Source organism: Galeopterus variegatus, unplaced genomic scaffold (assembly GCF_000696425.1).
Source record: "Galeopterus variegatus unplaced genomic scaffold, G_variegatus-3.0.2 Scaffold2165, whole genome shotgun sequence".
NCBI lineage: Eukaryota > Metazoa > Chordata > Mammalia > Dermoptera > Cynocephalidae > Galeopterus > Galeopterus variegatus.
Window position 1 is genome coordinate 44,787 of NW_007728276.1, and position 14,649 is coordinate 59,435.

At 55.1% G+C, this 14,649-nt stretch overlaps 1 protein-coding gene across 4 annotated transcripts; it reads right to left on the minus strand.

The window, feature by feature from the left end:
- Positions 1 to 4,940: 4,940 nt before the first annotated feature.
- On the minus strand, positions 4,941 to 14,643 carry LSM7 (LSM7 homolog, U6 small nuclear RNA associated (S. cerevisiae)). 4 transcript variants are annotated; one of them, XM_008580811.1, is made up of 4 exons: positions 14,634 to 14,643; positions 14,460 to 14,550; positions 10,296 to 10,367; positions 8,771 to 9,025 (listed from the first exon to the last, which is right to left on the minus strand). In XM_008580811.1, the coding sequence occupies exons 1-4, from the start codon at positions 14,637 to 14,639 to the stop codon at positions 8,883 to 8,885; spliced, it is 312 nt and encodes a 103-aa protein (XP_008579033.1). In that variant the 5' UTR covers positions 14,640 to 14,643; the 3' UTR covers positions 8,771 to 8,882. The 4 variants fall into 4 exon arrangements, with proteins under 4 accessions (XP_008579031.1, XP_008579030.1, XP_008579033.1 ...); XM_008580809.1 differs by lacking the exons at positions 8,771 to 9,025; positions 10,296 to 10,367 and adding an exon at positions 4,941 to 5,403; XM_008580808.1 differs by lacking the exons at positions 8,771 to 9,025; positions 14,460 to 14,550; positions 14,634 to 14,643 and adding exons at positions 4,941 to 5,403; positions 13,366 to 13,573 and having other exon boundaries at positions 10,296 to 10,363.
- Positions 14,644 to 14,649: the final 6 nt, after the last annotated feature.

Genomic DNA, 14,649 nt, shown 5'->3' on the forward strand with positions numbered 1-14,649 from the left:
GGAAACTGTGGCACCCCAAGGCAGAGCGAGCCAGGGCAGAGGTGGGACCAGGAGGGGGCTGTCCTGACCCCCAGGCCAGGGCCTGCCCCATTTAGAGGCTCACACCAGAGAGTCCGGCGCGGGAGGTGGGACGTTCTGCAGCGTGGGGGCAGAGAGAGGGCAGGGCACCCTCCTCATGCTAAGAACCCGGCCGAGACTCACCAAGCGCCCCTGCCAAACATCTCTGCCGCATCTCCACGGTCACGGGTGGACACATTTATTATTCCCATTTCACAGATTTGTCCTAAGGGACGCTGCTTTGGGAGTCCAGGTGTGTAACCTTGCACGACCCCCGCCTTAGGCCCCCTCCTCCGGGCCCACTGCATCCTCCCAGCAGCTTTGACGGTGGCTTAGCCTCAGCACAGCCACCTGTGACTCAAGCAGGCTCCGTTCCCAGACTGTCGCGTTGGCTGGAGGCCCAGAAACTGCATCCCAGGAGGCCGCAGGCCAGGCCCCCCACGAGACAGGGCAGGAGATGGTTCCCTTCCTGGCCCCAAGAGGTCTAGAAGGAGGGGACGGGGACGTGACTCCTCCCATTCCATGATCTTTCCCTGACTCCTGGCCAGCCAGAACCTTGCACAGAGAAGGGGCTTGGTGGTTCCGCTGCGCTGTGTGACCTCAGGGGGTCGCTTTCCCTCTCTGATCCTCCATTTCTTCCTTTGCAAAATGACACTTCTGAGAGCTGCCTTTCAGGGCTCTTGGATGAAGGCGTCGTTGAGCACCTACTGTGTACCAGGCCAAGCACTGGAGGGAGGAACTGCTTCGGGGAAGAAGGAGGCTTTCTGCAAGCAGGAGACGACGCATGAAATCGTCACAAAGGCAGGCTCGGAAAAGGCCGTAGGGACCGTGCCTGACCCAAGCCAGCCTCAATTTCCACATCTGTAAAAGGAGGATCAGAGCAGTCCCCCCTTCCAGGGCTGCAGAGACCCCACCCCCAAGAACAGAGGGGCACGCCAGGGTGCCTGTAGTCACTGCTCCAGAGACTGCCCTGTCCGCCCTGCTTCCCCTCGACTCCCGTCCCATTAAGATAATCTGTAATTTGCTGATTTCTCCTGTGCATCCTCTGTCCTCCCTCCTTTATTGCTGCGTCTCCAGCATCTGGCACACAGCAGGCATCCAGTAAATGCTAGCTGAATGAATGACAAGCCGGTGACATTGAGGGTGGGCCAGGCTGTTCCTGGAGCAGGGGTTTCCGGGGCTCTGAGCAGGGATGTGGCACCCGCAACCCCACTGTCCCTCAACTGCCCGGAGCCCGGTGTGGACGGGACAAACAGCAGGGGCTCAGCAGGTGACAAGAATGTGCAAGTTCTGTTGCTTCCAGCAGGGTGGGGGAGGTGGGTTTCAAGTCCACGAAGTGCCCCAGGCCCGGCCTTGGCTGCTGGTTGACCTTGGGGTGTCCCTCACCACCGCCGTCTCTGGGCCCAGCATCCCCAGCGGGTCTCCCATGTATCTTCCTGGGCGGGGGATACAGGCATGGGTTAGAACCTCCCAGGCAGTGGGGCGGTAGCACCTGGTTGCCAAGGTTACGACCACNGTTCTCTTTGAAGGTGTAGTTTCTCTGTCTCTCTCTCTTTCCTTGCAACGTATTTGTTGAAAGTGTGCCCGGGTTGCTCAGTCGGGTAGAGTGTGGCACTGAGAACGCCAAGATTGAGGGTCTGATCCCTGTACAGGCCAGCCACCAAAAAATAGACATAAAAAAGAAACACACAGTAACAATGTATTGGTTGGAAAATTTAGTTATTTACTTGAAATCCCACAGTTTGGATTTTGTTGATCATTCATTCAGCAATTGCTGGGCGCCCCCAGGGTACCTGGCGTCGTACCTGGGTTACAGTGTTGACAGAGACAGATGCAGTCTCTGAGCTCCTGGAGGAGTCGTTCGGATTTTGTTCTAATGTGATGGGAAGACACTGAAGAGTTTTAGGTAGGGGGTGTCACCATCTGATTTGCTGTTGGGCTGTCGGGAATTTGAGGGGAGGCAGGCAGGTGCCGTTGTGACCCGGGGAGGGGTGCTGACACTGGGAACACACAGGCCTGGTAGCAGTGGGCATTCGCAGAGAGATTTTGCACATAGAGATGGTTTTCCTTTTTCCTTTAGATATTTATCTTGTATGTCACTTTCCTGCTCTATTGCAGTGTGTAGACCCTCCAGGACAACGTTGAATAGAACCAGCGGGGGCGGACGTCTGTACCTTGTTCTTGAGATTGGGGGAAGACATCTGGTCTTTCACCATCAAGTATGGGAGTAGCTGTAGGTTTTCTGTAGATGCCCTTTATTGGGTTGAGAAAGTTCCCTTCCATTCTGAGTTGCCGAGTTCTTAATCTGAATGGGTGTTGAATTTTCCGCATCTATTGAAATGATCACATATGGTTTCCTCCTTTGATGCTAAGTTGGTGAATCACATGGGTTGATTTTCTTTCTTTTTTTTTGTCCTTTTTGAGACCAGCCGCACCGCGCTCAGCCAGTGAGTGCTGTGAGTGCNGAGGGAGTCAGAGAGGCAGAGGGTAGAGACGGGCACAGGCCTGGAGGGAATGGGGCAGGCCGCATGTCTGGAGAATTGCACAGCGCACAGCAATGAGGGGCGAGGGTGGATGCGGCAGTCGGACTTTATCTTAAGGGAAGGTGGGAGCCATAGAGTGTTCTAGGCAGGGAGGATTAAGATTGGATTTGTGTGGCCACGTGGGTGGATTCTAGGTACAGAAGTCAGGAGAATTGTGCCCCCAATAAGGGACCCCCAGAGCAAGTTCTAGGTTCAGAGTGGAGTTTATCCACCACTAAAAAAAAAAATTTGTCCTCTGATACACGTAGAAGTTAGTCCCCAGCAGATTCCAAAGGGACCTCTTGCTTATATTAACTTTTTCTTATAGAAAATTTCAAACACGGGCCAGCCTGTGGCTCACTTGGGAGAGCGTGGTGCTGATAACATCAAGGCCACGGGTTCGGATCCTATATAGGGATGGCCGGTTCACTCGCTTGGGAGAGACTGCCTGCCAAGGGGGCTTCCTGAGCCCCCTCCTGCTCCTCTGGGGAGGGGTTCGCTGGGGCTGGGGTGGGAGGATGTCCTTGTCTGGTGCCCTCCCGCCTGGGAAAGCCAGCAGGAGCCCTTATGTGGCAGTAATTCTTTATAAAATTCAAAGTTCTCCTCCTCTCGCCCTGTCTCTCCAGTGAGAGGTACGGGATCGGGTGTGGGCAGCGGCGGCCGTCATGGGCCCGTGGACGGAGGCTGTGGGGGCAGTTGGCCTGGGAGCCTCGGTTGTGGTCCCAGGTAAGTGGCTTCCCCTCTGTAATTGGGGGTGGAGTAACTGGCTGCTAAGAGGCAGCTGCATAAAGTAACTGAAGTCTTGGGCTCCAGATGTCTGGGGTCAAGCCCCAGTTTTGCCAGGTACTCGCTGTGTGACCTTAGGTTAGTGACCTAACCTCTCTGAGCCCCAGTGTAAAGTGAGAATAACAGCAGCTCATCCCTTAAGGCTGTTGGGAGGATTAAATGGGCAAATCATATTTACAGGACTGCCTGATCTATGGTCAACAGCCAGGAACAATTAACGGTTATTATTTACGGAGTTGGTGTTGGACCAGCATCATGCATAGTGCAAGGCACCGGGGATACTGCCTCCCACAAACAGTCCCGGCCTGCCATTGCAGATTGGGGAGATAAAGGGGCCTGAACTCAAGGCTACAAGGCAAACTTCACAGGAGAGCTGGCCCCAAAGGACAAGTTCTGTAGACCAAGGAGGGAGTCAGAGAGGCAGAGGGTAGAGACGGGCACAGGCCTGGAGGGAATGGGGCAGGCCACGTGTCTGGAGAATTGCACAGCGCACAGCAATGAGGGGCGAGAGTGGATGTGGCAGTCAGCTGCTGCGCTCCCAGCACTGCACTCTCCCGAGTGCGCCACGGGCTCGGCCCACATGGGTTGATTTTCGAGTATCAAACCAACCTTGGATTTCTGGGATGAAACCTATGGTCGTGATGTATAATTTTGTATAGGAACACTGTATTCAATGTGCTAATACTTGATTAAGGAGTTTTGCATCTAGAGTCATGAGGAATATTGGCCTGTGCCTTTCTTTACTTGTAATTTTTTTTTTTTTTGGCAGCTGGTAAGGAGATCTGAACTCTTGACCTTGGTGTTATCAGAACCACGCTCTAGCCAGCTGAGCTGACCTGCCAGCCCCTGTAATGTCTTTGTCAGGTTCTGGTGACACTGGCCTTGTAAAACAAGTTGGGAGGTGTCCCCCTCCTGTAGTTTCAGAAACAGTTTGGGCAGGATTGGTGTGACTTGTTCTTTAAAAGCTTTAGGACCAATTCTGGAGGTCGAGTCAGCATTTGCAAATGGAAGGGAGGTGGGGGATGGGAGAGGGGTGAAGGGGGACCTTAAGGTTTAGGGCCCGAATCCTAAATCCTAGGGCCGTTTCCTTGATGGGGAAAGCCGGGGGCACCAGGTGGAAGGGGGAGCATCAAGTTGCAGCATGTTAATTTTGGGGTGCCTCTCAGACACCCAAGTGGGTGTGAATTTGGTGTCAGGGGGAGGTGGGGGCAGGAAGAGGGGCCCAGAGGCATCTCCGGTAACCAGGGTCGGACCCGAGGCCAAATCCATCTCCAGCTTCATTTCCTGCAGAGTCCGCCTGCTACCAGGAATGTTGTCCTCTGTCCAATACAGAAGACACAGTGGCCACAGGGCCTTCATCTCTGGGTGAATCCTGACCCCTGCTGGCTCCGGTCATCACGGCAGCAGATGGGGGAGGGGGTGGGCGGTGGGTAGAGGGACAGACACGCCAGGGAGCAGACCTGAAGGGACATGGACAATGTGAAAAGATGGGAAGCTAAAGTGCCCGGAGTTCACTTGCGCATTGGCAAACCTTTATTCAGCAACAGATCCAGGCCCCGCCCTGTCACTAAAGTGCCCGGAGTTCACTTGCGCATTGGCAAACCTTTATTCAGCAACAGATCCAGGCCCTGCCCCGTTGAAGCTGCTAGACTAATCAGGAAGGTGGGGGGCCCGGACTTATTCCTGCAGACACAGCCTGGGCAGTAGGGCTGGATCCCTGAGGGGTTCCCCAGCTCCAACCAGCACCCCACAAATCCTAGGACCCCTCCCCGCCTCAATTTCCCCCGTGTATAAGACCCTCTTCTTTTCATATCCATGTCCTTGTCTGAGCCCAGGCACAACGGCGATCCTCTCCCCGTCTTGTTGACCAGCAGAGTGAGACCTGGTGTGGGCACAGACCAGGAGGCGCCGCAGTCGCTGGCGTTGTGCGGCTTCTGCGGCAGGAAGTCCCAGGCTACATGGCCTCGCCTGGGTCCTTCAGCGGATGCTCTGGGGTTGGAGCGAGGCCTCCCTGTGGCTGCTTGAGGCTGGAAGGGACCTGCAGGGTGAAGGTGAGGCTGAGGATGAGTTCTCTCTCCTGGCTCCTGGGGCCAGGGTGGGCTCACTTTCTCCTTGTCCCCCTATGCATAACCCCTCCCACCACCTCGCTCTGGGCCTGTTTCTGCACCCATGAGATGGAGGCGGTTAGGAGCCTTGGGTGGCTTTGGAGCAGAGGGGTTAGCGTCCTGGCCGTGTGACCCTCTGCAAGTTGCTTAACCTCTCTGGGCCTCAGCTGCCTCATCTGTGAACCGGATGAACAGCAGAAGCGGCTGGAGAGCTTGCGGAGGCTGAAGGGAACTAACCAGAGCGATTCAGGGACAAGACAGCTGGGGTGGGGACGGGCAGGGCTGACCGTTAGCAACGTCAAGATCTTGTCCACCTTCAGAAGCCTCTGGAGCCTGCTGGGAGGCGGGTCTCTGGCTGGTCTGGGGTCAAGGTGGGGTCTGCCTGTCTTTGCCCATCTTCAGGGGCTTCTGGCAATGTCTCCCAGAGTGGGGCTTCCACAGCCAAGACCCGAGGCCTCCTGGCCAGCACCCGGAAGCCGTAGACCGTGGTGACCGTGGGCACGTGCAGCAGGGCTGACCCCTGGTCCAGTGGCCGCAGCCTCCGTGCTGAGTGCCGGGGACTGCGCTGTCCTTGGGCAGGGAGCTCAAATGGTGGGATCTGGGCAGGGGTCAGCGGGCAGCCTCTTGTTGGCATGGTGGGTGGCACGTGGCGGGTGGGACCGGCTAGGGCTCGGGATTTACACTGGGGCCAGAAGGGCGGGAGGCCTGGGGGATCCAGTGTCACGGCCTGGCTGCCGGTCTCCTTTTTCTGAGTCTCTGCTTCTGTTTCTGCCTCTCCTGTCTCTCTCTCAATCTGTCTGGTGTCGCTGTTTCTGACTTTCTCTCCTCTGACTCCTTGTAAAATATTAAACTTCCAATGTAATATTAAATGTGAAATATTAAATTTCTCCTCCTAAAATATTAAAACACTAAGAGCGGGCTAACATCCCCCTTAATCATCACCTTCCACTGCAGATCAGTGTGGATCCTTCCAGATCTTTCTCACATTTAAACACACAGAAACAGAAGATGGTTTTAAAAACAATTATCTTCAGTAAATGATATTGTACAATGTACTATATCATACTGTTACACTAAACATATTATTATGCTAAACTTACACTTTTCCTTTTCTCTTTTTTTTTTGGCAGCTGGCTGGTCTGGGATCCGAATCCTTGACCTTGCTGTTATTAGCATAAACTTGGATTTTCCCTCTGCAGTTTGTCATGGCCTGGGTCAGGAAGTTTCTGTGATCTATCACCACGTAACAGACATCCCCCAAACTTAGTGGCATAAAACAGCCATTAATTCTTTCTCAGGCTGGTTGTGAGATTTCTCTGCTGGCCTCACCTGGGCTACCTCGTGAGGCCTCAGACACCTGCAGGGTCGACCTGGCTTTATAAAGCCGATCTCCTGATGATGGGGAGCTAGGTAATTTCCAGTCTTTTATAAACTAGTTCACAGTGACTCTCTAGGGCTGATATGATTACGTGGAACCAATTTATTTTATGCCTTTTCCTGGGGAGTTCTGCTCAAGTCCCAGGAAGTCGGTGTCTCCCGCTTCTGGGCCCCCACGGCATTGTTTTTGTCTTTGGGCTCCAACATGAAGCTCTGTCTCTTACCTGTCTCCCCACACAGCCATGGCCCAGAGCTTGGCCGTAGATGGATACTCAGTGCCCTTGCCTAAACCTAAGAGAGAAGGAATTGGATCTCAGAGAGGTCGAGTCACTTACTCTAAGCTACACAGCAAGTGGTAGATTTGAGCTCAGGCTTTGGTGGCTGCAGAGGGCAGCTTTTGCCATGAGCTCACTGGAGGGGATGGGTGGATGGGGCTGTTTTGAGGGGTGCAACAGTGAGGTGGGGGAGATGCCGGGGACAAGTCTTGCTTCCTCTGCAGGAAAAGTGTGTGGGGGGGTGTAGACCAGACCCCTCCCTCCCTTGCCTGTCTGCTGTCCCGGAGGCTCTAACGAGGCCTAATTATCCTCCAAGGCCTGCTGCTCTCTCTCCAGGGGTGGACACCCCTGGTTGTGACCGTGGGTTCATGTCAGACAGGGCAGGCTGGTGGGAAGAGTGAACTGAGGGTGCAGCTCGGGTTCTCGGTTCCTATGCTGCGTGACTGCCTGCTCCGAGTCCTTTCCTGATCCCTGACTGTAAATGGGCATGGCGGTGTGGGGGGATTGTTCCCCAACACTGAGGCACGTGGGTTGCATGTCGGGTGCCAGGTGCACCCAAACCCTGGCTGCCCTTCCTGGAGGCTGTGATCCAGCAGCTAACCCAGCAGACCCCTCACCCCCAGTTAGAGGCTTTGGCTCCAGATAAGGCCCCTGATAAGGTAGAGGCCAGGCTGTGCCAGATGGCCAGGGAGCGGGTGTGGGCAGGGACAAGGAGCAGATGCAGAGGTTGGCTGCAAGGCCCAATCACTAATTCCCCTGCCGTGGGGGCTAATGTCACCTGGGCCACAGCAAATCCTGCATCTGTGGGCTGATTGCTGTGATAAGCCTGGAAGCCAGTGGTTTTGATTTATCCTGAGAGAACAAGCAGGGAGCCGAGGTCATCCTATCCCGACTCTGAGCTCTGGTCCCCTGCTGCGACTAGCTTCCCACGAAGTCCTGGACCCCACGCTGCCTCAGTTTCCCCAGCTGAGACTGAGAGGTTAGCAGTCTGAGGTTCCTTCTAGGACAACCCTCTCAGGCTCGATCCCAGCCTCTGTCCGAGTCAGAAGCGGCCCCTATCCTCTGTCTCACTGTCAGCCTCAGAGTGATGGAGCAGACGCACCCTGCTGTCAGCGTGGGGGACAGCGTCCTAACAAGGATGCTGGGCTGTGGGAACGGGAGCCGGGAAGGTGACCTGCCTTTATAAGGAAGGGATGTTCAGGGGCACTCGTGAGGACAACCCCCGGTGAGGAGTGAGTGAATGGGGGGGTCCCGACCAGGACTGCCAGTGCCAGGCGAGAAGTCAGTGCCAGGGTCTGTCTGTCCAGCCGGGACATGCTTTCAGCGGGAAAGCAACCCAGAGGGAGCTGGCTTAGGTGACCAGTCTCAAAGGCTCCTGGAACTGCAACTAACAACGTAAAAACAAAACATTCCAAAACATAAAACAAGATTTATATCTACCAAGCTGGCCTGAGGGCTCTGCAAAGCCTCCTCCCAGGCCTCAGGCTCCAGACTCACTCCTGTCCCCCTGGGCCAGCCCCATCATCTCTGAACCCCTGTCCCCAGTAGGGACCATGGCTGGTGCTTGACAAACTCCACTGGCCGTACCAAATCCCGGGTGGGACCCAGGTTTCCTCAGAAGATCAAGGCCAAAAAAGCAAGATTCTGATGCTTGGACACTTGAGGTTTGCAATTTTATTAAGAAAACAAAAATAGAACCTATACAAAAAGGCCCCTCGATGCGGCGGGAGGCGTGCAGTGGGGGAGGGGGCCCTGCCCCGCTAGGCATCCTGCTGCTGGATGAAGGGGTTGGGGATGGCCTCCATGCCGTCCTGCGGACAGATGAGCACCACTGACGTGCCCCTGCACACCACCAGGCCCAGCTGGCGCGTGTCCTCTGTGAGCTTGTACTGGTCGTCAGGATCTGGGGAGGACAGATGCATGGGCTGAGGGCGGCAGGGCGCGCCTCCAGGGGGCCTCCAAAGACCCTAATCCAAGGACCTAGCAGCGAGCCCCCCAACCTCTACAGGCACTGCAAGCAACCCAAGGCCTCAGCTGCGACACATAACCTTTCTCTTGGAGACAAGCCACAGACCACAGGGCCAGGAGCTCCAGGAGCTGCAGTGCAGGGCCTATCTTTATCCCACAAGTGAGAACAGGGCAGCCCAGGGGACGCGGTTTACCTGGGCTGGGGAGCTAACTGGGGGCACAGCCACCTCTGGGACCAGACTGTCAGACGGGCAGCTAAAATAAAAGCCCCTGGGACTCCTGTTTGTGCAGGATCCCTGAAGCACCGTGGGGCCCCACCCAGGGAGGTGGCAGCGCGCTCCAGACGGGCTCTTCCTAGTGCCATTGTGCGGCGTGGGGGGGGAGGCAGGTGGCCCAGGTTTTGAGATTTGAGACCCATCTCTGCCACTAGCACCCTATGGGTCTGGGCCGGTGGTTCTGGGAATGAGAGGGGGCGCACACAGGTCGCTTGTGTGAGCAGCCCTGCAGGAGAGGGCTCAAGAGCAGCAGCCACCATGGCCACAAGTGCCCAGTGTGCGAAGGAGAAGCTGCTGCCCAGGAGGCCAGGCCAGGACTACAACCAGGCATCTGGACAGACCCAGCCAGGAAGAAACAAGATAATCTTGTCTCAGCCTCACGGGTGGGCCCCTGAGGGGCAAGACCCTCCCTGTTTCCTAGGTCTTGGCGTCCCCCAAATGCCTTGGTTGGCCTGAGCTGGGGACCTGTTGGCCTGGCCACCATGGGCTGCTCAGGGAGGGGCTGGGGACTTGGGGGCCTCACTGAGGAAGAGGAGGACAGACCAGGGGCAGGGAGATGGGGAAGGGTCCTCTGGTAAGGAGAATGGGATCCTGTGTTAATAGCAGCGGGTGAACAGGGATAGAAGACACGGGGGCTGAGAGGATCACCAGAGCATGTTGGCTTTCTCAACACACATGCAGCCTCCCTCTAATCACGCCGACTTGTGCTCACAGGTCAGCAAGGGAACTGGCAAAATACATGTCTTAAGTCCCTAAGATGACGGTCTTCCAGCTTCACCAGAGTGCCCAGGGCTGGCGGGTCACCAACACCTTTGCCAGTGGTCACATGCACAAGGCCCCCCGTGCTTAACTCAGGCAGAAGCTTCGCGGGTTTGAGAATGACACAAAAGGCCCAGCAAGGACGTCCCAGGTCCTGCCGACTCGGCTCACCTCGCATGTACTCAATGGTCCCGTCCAGCACCAGGTTAAGCAGCGGGTCGAACCCCTTCAGGATTCCACTGGCTTGTAGAAATCACGGGGGGAAGAAGAAAAAATGGATGCATGTAAGACCACATTCGTCCTGGGCACGGGGCATGCAGCGTCTGCGTGGGGCGCCCCTCTCTCAAGGGACACCCCAGAAAGACACAGGGGTGGGGACAAGCCTTCCTAGGGACATGACAGGACGAAGGGCAACCAAGGGAAGGAGGAAGCTGCCCCATGTCTCCCACCAGAAGGCGGTCAGCCAACGTTTGCTGCAGAGGGCCAGGTGGCCAGTGTTTCCTACTGTGCGGGACTCATGGTGTCTGTCACAACCACTCAGCTCAGCCTTCCTGGTGTGAGATCAGCTGAAGACAACACGTGAACTCACAGGCGTGGCTGTGTCCCAACGACTCTACATATGGGCGCTGACATTTGAATGCTGTGTGGTTTCCATGTCGTGAGATCTTTTTTTCCCCAACTATTTTAAAATTGTAAAAACCATTTTCAACTCATCAGCAGTACTAATATAGGCAGCAGCATGTCCACACAGTGGAATATTAAGCTGTAAAAAGGAAGGAGGCTCTGACACACGCTACCACGTGGATGAACCCTGAACACGCGACGTTCAGTGACAGACGCCAGACATGTAACTAGACAGAAGTGGTGGTTCACAACTCTGCGAATGTCCTAAGACACTAAATTGTACATTATAAAACAGTTAATGTTATATTTCACCTCAATGAAAAAACTGAACAGGAAGCAGGCCAGACCTTGCCCAGGGCACTAGAAGGCTAAGTTCCTGGGGCGGAACCCCAGTGCGTTGAGTCCTTCAGCACGTTCTCAGGGAATGAAGAACTAATCCCGACCTGCTGCTCAGGGCTTGACCAGAGTGGACAAAATCAGAGCTCTGAGCCTTCCAGATCTGGCCGCCACCCTCTCTTCTTGCCAGGTTTGTCCCCCTGCCCCTCCAGCCACACTGGCTCAGGTTGCGGCTCCTGGACCAGGGGCTAGGGGACGTGGGTTTGTGTCTGCCTCCTCTGTGATGTGCCACGACAGCCCCTGGGGGGTGAGCCGAGTGCCCCGGCTGGCCTGGAAACCTGCCCTATAGGTGGCTCCAAGCCATGGCTCCATCACTCCCCATGGGTGTGGCTCCCGCCTCTGCGCTCACCGATGCTTCTTCCTGCAACAACCAGCCTCCCACCCTCCTTCCAGCTCCCTCATCTCAGACCTCTTCCCCAGGATGTCCCCCATGCCCCTTCCTGGCTCCCTTTCTCCATGTCTCTCGCCGTGGAAATGGGTGTCCCACTACAATGTTACTCCTTTTACCTGTCTCCCCTCAAAGGCTGGGACTAGGTGCCTGTCCCAGGCTGTACTGCCCACGCCGAGGGCAGGGCTGGGTATGACTGACAGCTCAATGCAGTGGTGCAGGGCAGAGGTCTGCAAATTGTAGCCCTCAGGCCAAATCTGGCCCACCACCTGCTTTTGTAAATAAAGTTTTATTGGCACACGGCCATCCTCATTCATTTATGTATCATCTGTGGCTGTTTTCATGTTTTCGGCAGAGCCGAGTAGCTGTGACGGAGACCATCTGGGCTGCAAAGCTGAAAATCATCACCGTCTGGCCCTTTACAGGAAAAGTCTGTAGGCCTCTGGTATAAACGTCCATCAGACCACCTACGTTGGAAGCCCTGGCTCCTTGACTCTCTCTCTCTGTGCTCAGGTCCCTCCCCTGCAAAACAAAGATCATGATGGCACCTGCCACCTGGGCACATGGAGAGGGTCAAGTGCAGTAATTCATTCAGGCACACAGCATGGGCCCTGGTGCACAGTGAGCCTGCACAGTGGTTCTGCCCTCCTCAAGGGGAGGTGAGCCCCATGGTAAGTAGGCATCCCTAAAATGGAACCAATGTTCCCCAACCGTGGTGAACATACCTGTGTAATCCCCTCCCCTTGAGTGCAGGCGGGGACCTGTGACTGACAGGACGTCATTCCCATGATTAGGTTATGTGACAAAGACAAGAAACTTTACAGTTGTAATTAAGGTCCCAGAAGTAGCTCGCTTTGAGTTAGTCTAGAGGGAGATTATCCTGGGTTGGCCTTGACTCATCAGGCGAGCCCTTCAAGGACTGAACACTTTCTGAAAGAGATTTTCGAGGCTGGCTGGTTAGCTCAGTTGATTAAAGCGTTAAAGCACGGTGTTATAACACCAAGGTCAAGGGATGGATTCCTGTACTGGCCAGCGGCCAAAAAAAAAAAAAAAAGTAAGTGAAAGAGATTCTCCTACTGGCTGGAACAATTTGAATCTGAATGAATATTTGCTTCATCTACAGCACTGTAGGGGCAAACTGTCACGTTGTGGAAAGAGCCCGAGGCAGGCAGTCTCAAGGAGCTGAGAGTGTCCCCAGTCAACACTAGGCAGAAAACAGGGACCCCAGTCCTACAACCACAAGGAACTGAGTTCCACCACACACTGGTCTTTTGGAAGAGGACCCCAAGCCTGAGATGATGGGTCCCAAGAAACACCCCTTTATTGCGACTTTGTGAGAGGCCTTGAGCCTGAGACACCAGGGCTCCTGACCCACAGGTTCTTTGAGATGAGACATTTGTGTTGTTTAAGCTGCTAAACTTGTGGTAGATTGCTGTGAAGTGTAGAAAACAAACGTAAGCACCTTGAAAAGTAAGAGCTGCATCTCACACGTGTTCCAGAGCCACCATGGCTTACACTGAGCAAACATCTGTTCAGATTTAGGTCAAGCGTTTGGATCCCCTTACCGGCCAGCCACCAAAAACAAAAAAAATAAAGAACAAAAAAACCACATTTGCTCAGATTCAAATCTTACTCCCACCTAGACTTTTGGGCCCTGTGCTTTTAATGACTCTGATGCCATTCAACTGCCTACATATCAGGAATAAAGGGTCTGGATCTCCACCTCATGAAAAAAAGAAACCGAAGATTAAAGAGGCTGCTAAACAAAAGAAAAATTGACCTACTGCTTACTACATGCAAGGCACCGCCCCAATCACGTTATATGGCTTTTACCCTTTAATTCTCACAGCCACTGGTGTAGTAGGTGGTGTTATGAGCCCCATTTGATGAATGTGGACAGTGAGGCTCAGATTCAAGCCATCTAGAACCAGAACCGGCTGCAGAGGTGCTGTGCTGCTCATCCCACCAGGCCGCACTGTGAACAAGAGGCCCCGACCTGCTTCCTGCTCTCTGAGAGCACACTCTCTCCTTGCTAGATGCCGTGGAAGAGTCCGAACCAGAGTTAAGCATCCTGTTAATGAACATGAGGTTCCAAATTGTGACAGGTGCAACCAGGAGCTATAACAGAGGGGCCTGACCTGGGGTGTAGGGTCAGGGAATGCTTCCCAGAGCCAGGTACCTGGAGTTGAGAGCAGGAACGTGATCCTGGGAGTTCACCTGGTAAGAACATTCCAGGTAGGGGGAATCATGTGCAGCCCTGTAAGTTAAGAGCTCCATGCCTTACTCAGAGATACAGAAGTTTTGAACATGACCCTGGAACAATGGGAGCCAAGAAGACTTTAAACAAGGAGCAAGGAAATTCCTTTTGTTTTTAATAGGTCCCTCTGGCGTCTGGGTGGAGACTGACCACAGGGCTGTGGTTTCCAACCAGCAATTCTGCCCCTGGGGGACACTAGACACCAATGTCTGGGGACACTTTTGGTTGTCACAACTGGGGTGTGGGTGGAGGCCAGGGACACCGCTGAGCATCTGCAGTGCCCTGGACAGCCCCACTACAGAGAAAGATCCGGCCCCCAATGTACACAATGCGGGGCGGGGGGGAGACCCTGGGGGTAAGAGGAGCGGGAACGGAAGGCGGGAGATCAATGAGGAGCTGAGGCAGCCTCTGGGCGGGGGCTGGAGAGACAGCGCCCCAGCTGCGCTGCTGTGACTCTGAGTTACGTTTGTTCCTTGTTCCGTGCCTCAGTTTCTCCACCTGCGAAATGGGCACGCCAGCTCCCCCTTCCTGGCATAATTAGTTGGATTACAGGAGGCCATCGCGCCAAGCGCTTAAAGCGGCGCCTCTGCCTCCGTCCCCGCCACCGCGGCTACCGTTACTTATTTTAAATGGTTAAGGGGGCGGGACGTGCCGAAGGCGGGGGCCTCACCTTCGCGGCCTCCCTGGAACTTCACCCGGATCGTCTTGTCGATGTACTTGGACAGGTCCAAGATGCTCTCCTTCTTTTTCTTCTCTTTGTCCTGCGGAGAAATCAGCGCGCGTGAGGCTGGGAGCGAGACCCGGCCCCGCGGCCGCCCGCCCTGGGGCCCCGCCGCACGCTCACCGCCATGTTGCCGTGC

What these genes read in the sequence shown, in the direction of transcription:
- LSM7 (XM_008580808.1), bottom strand. Translation starts at nt 13,493, where the DNA reads ATGAGCAGCACAGCACCTCTGCAGCCGGTTCTGGTTCTAGATGGCTTG. An exon ending in GTGGCTGTGAGAATTAAAGG is followed by an intron (nt 10,364 to 13,365) that starts GTAAAAGCCATA and finishes TCTACAAGCCAG; the next exon opens with TGGAATCCTGAAGGGGTTCG. An exon ending in GACCATTGAGTACATGCGAG is followed by an intron (nt 5,404 to 10,295) that starts GTGAGCCGAGTC and finishes TTCACCCTGCAG; the next exon opens with GTCCCTTCCAGCCTCAAGCA.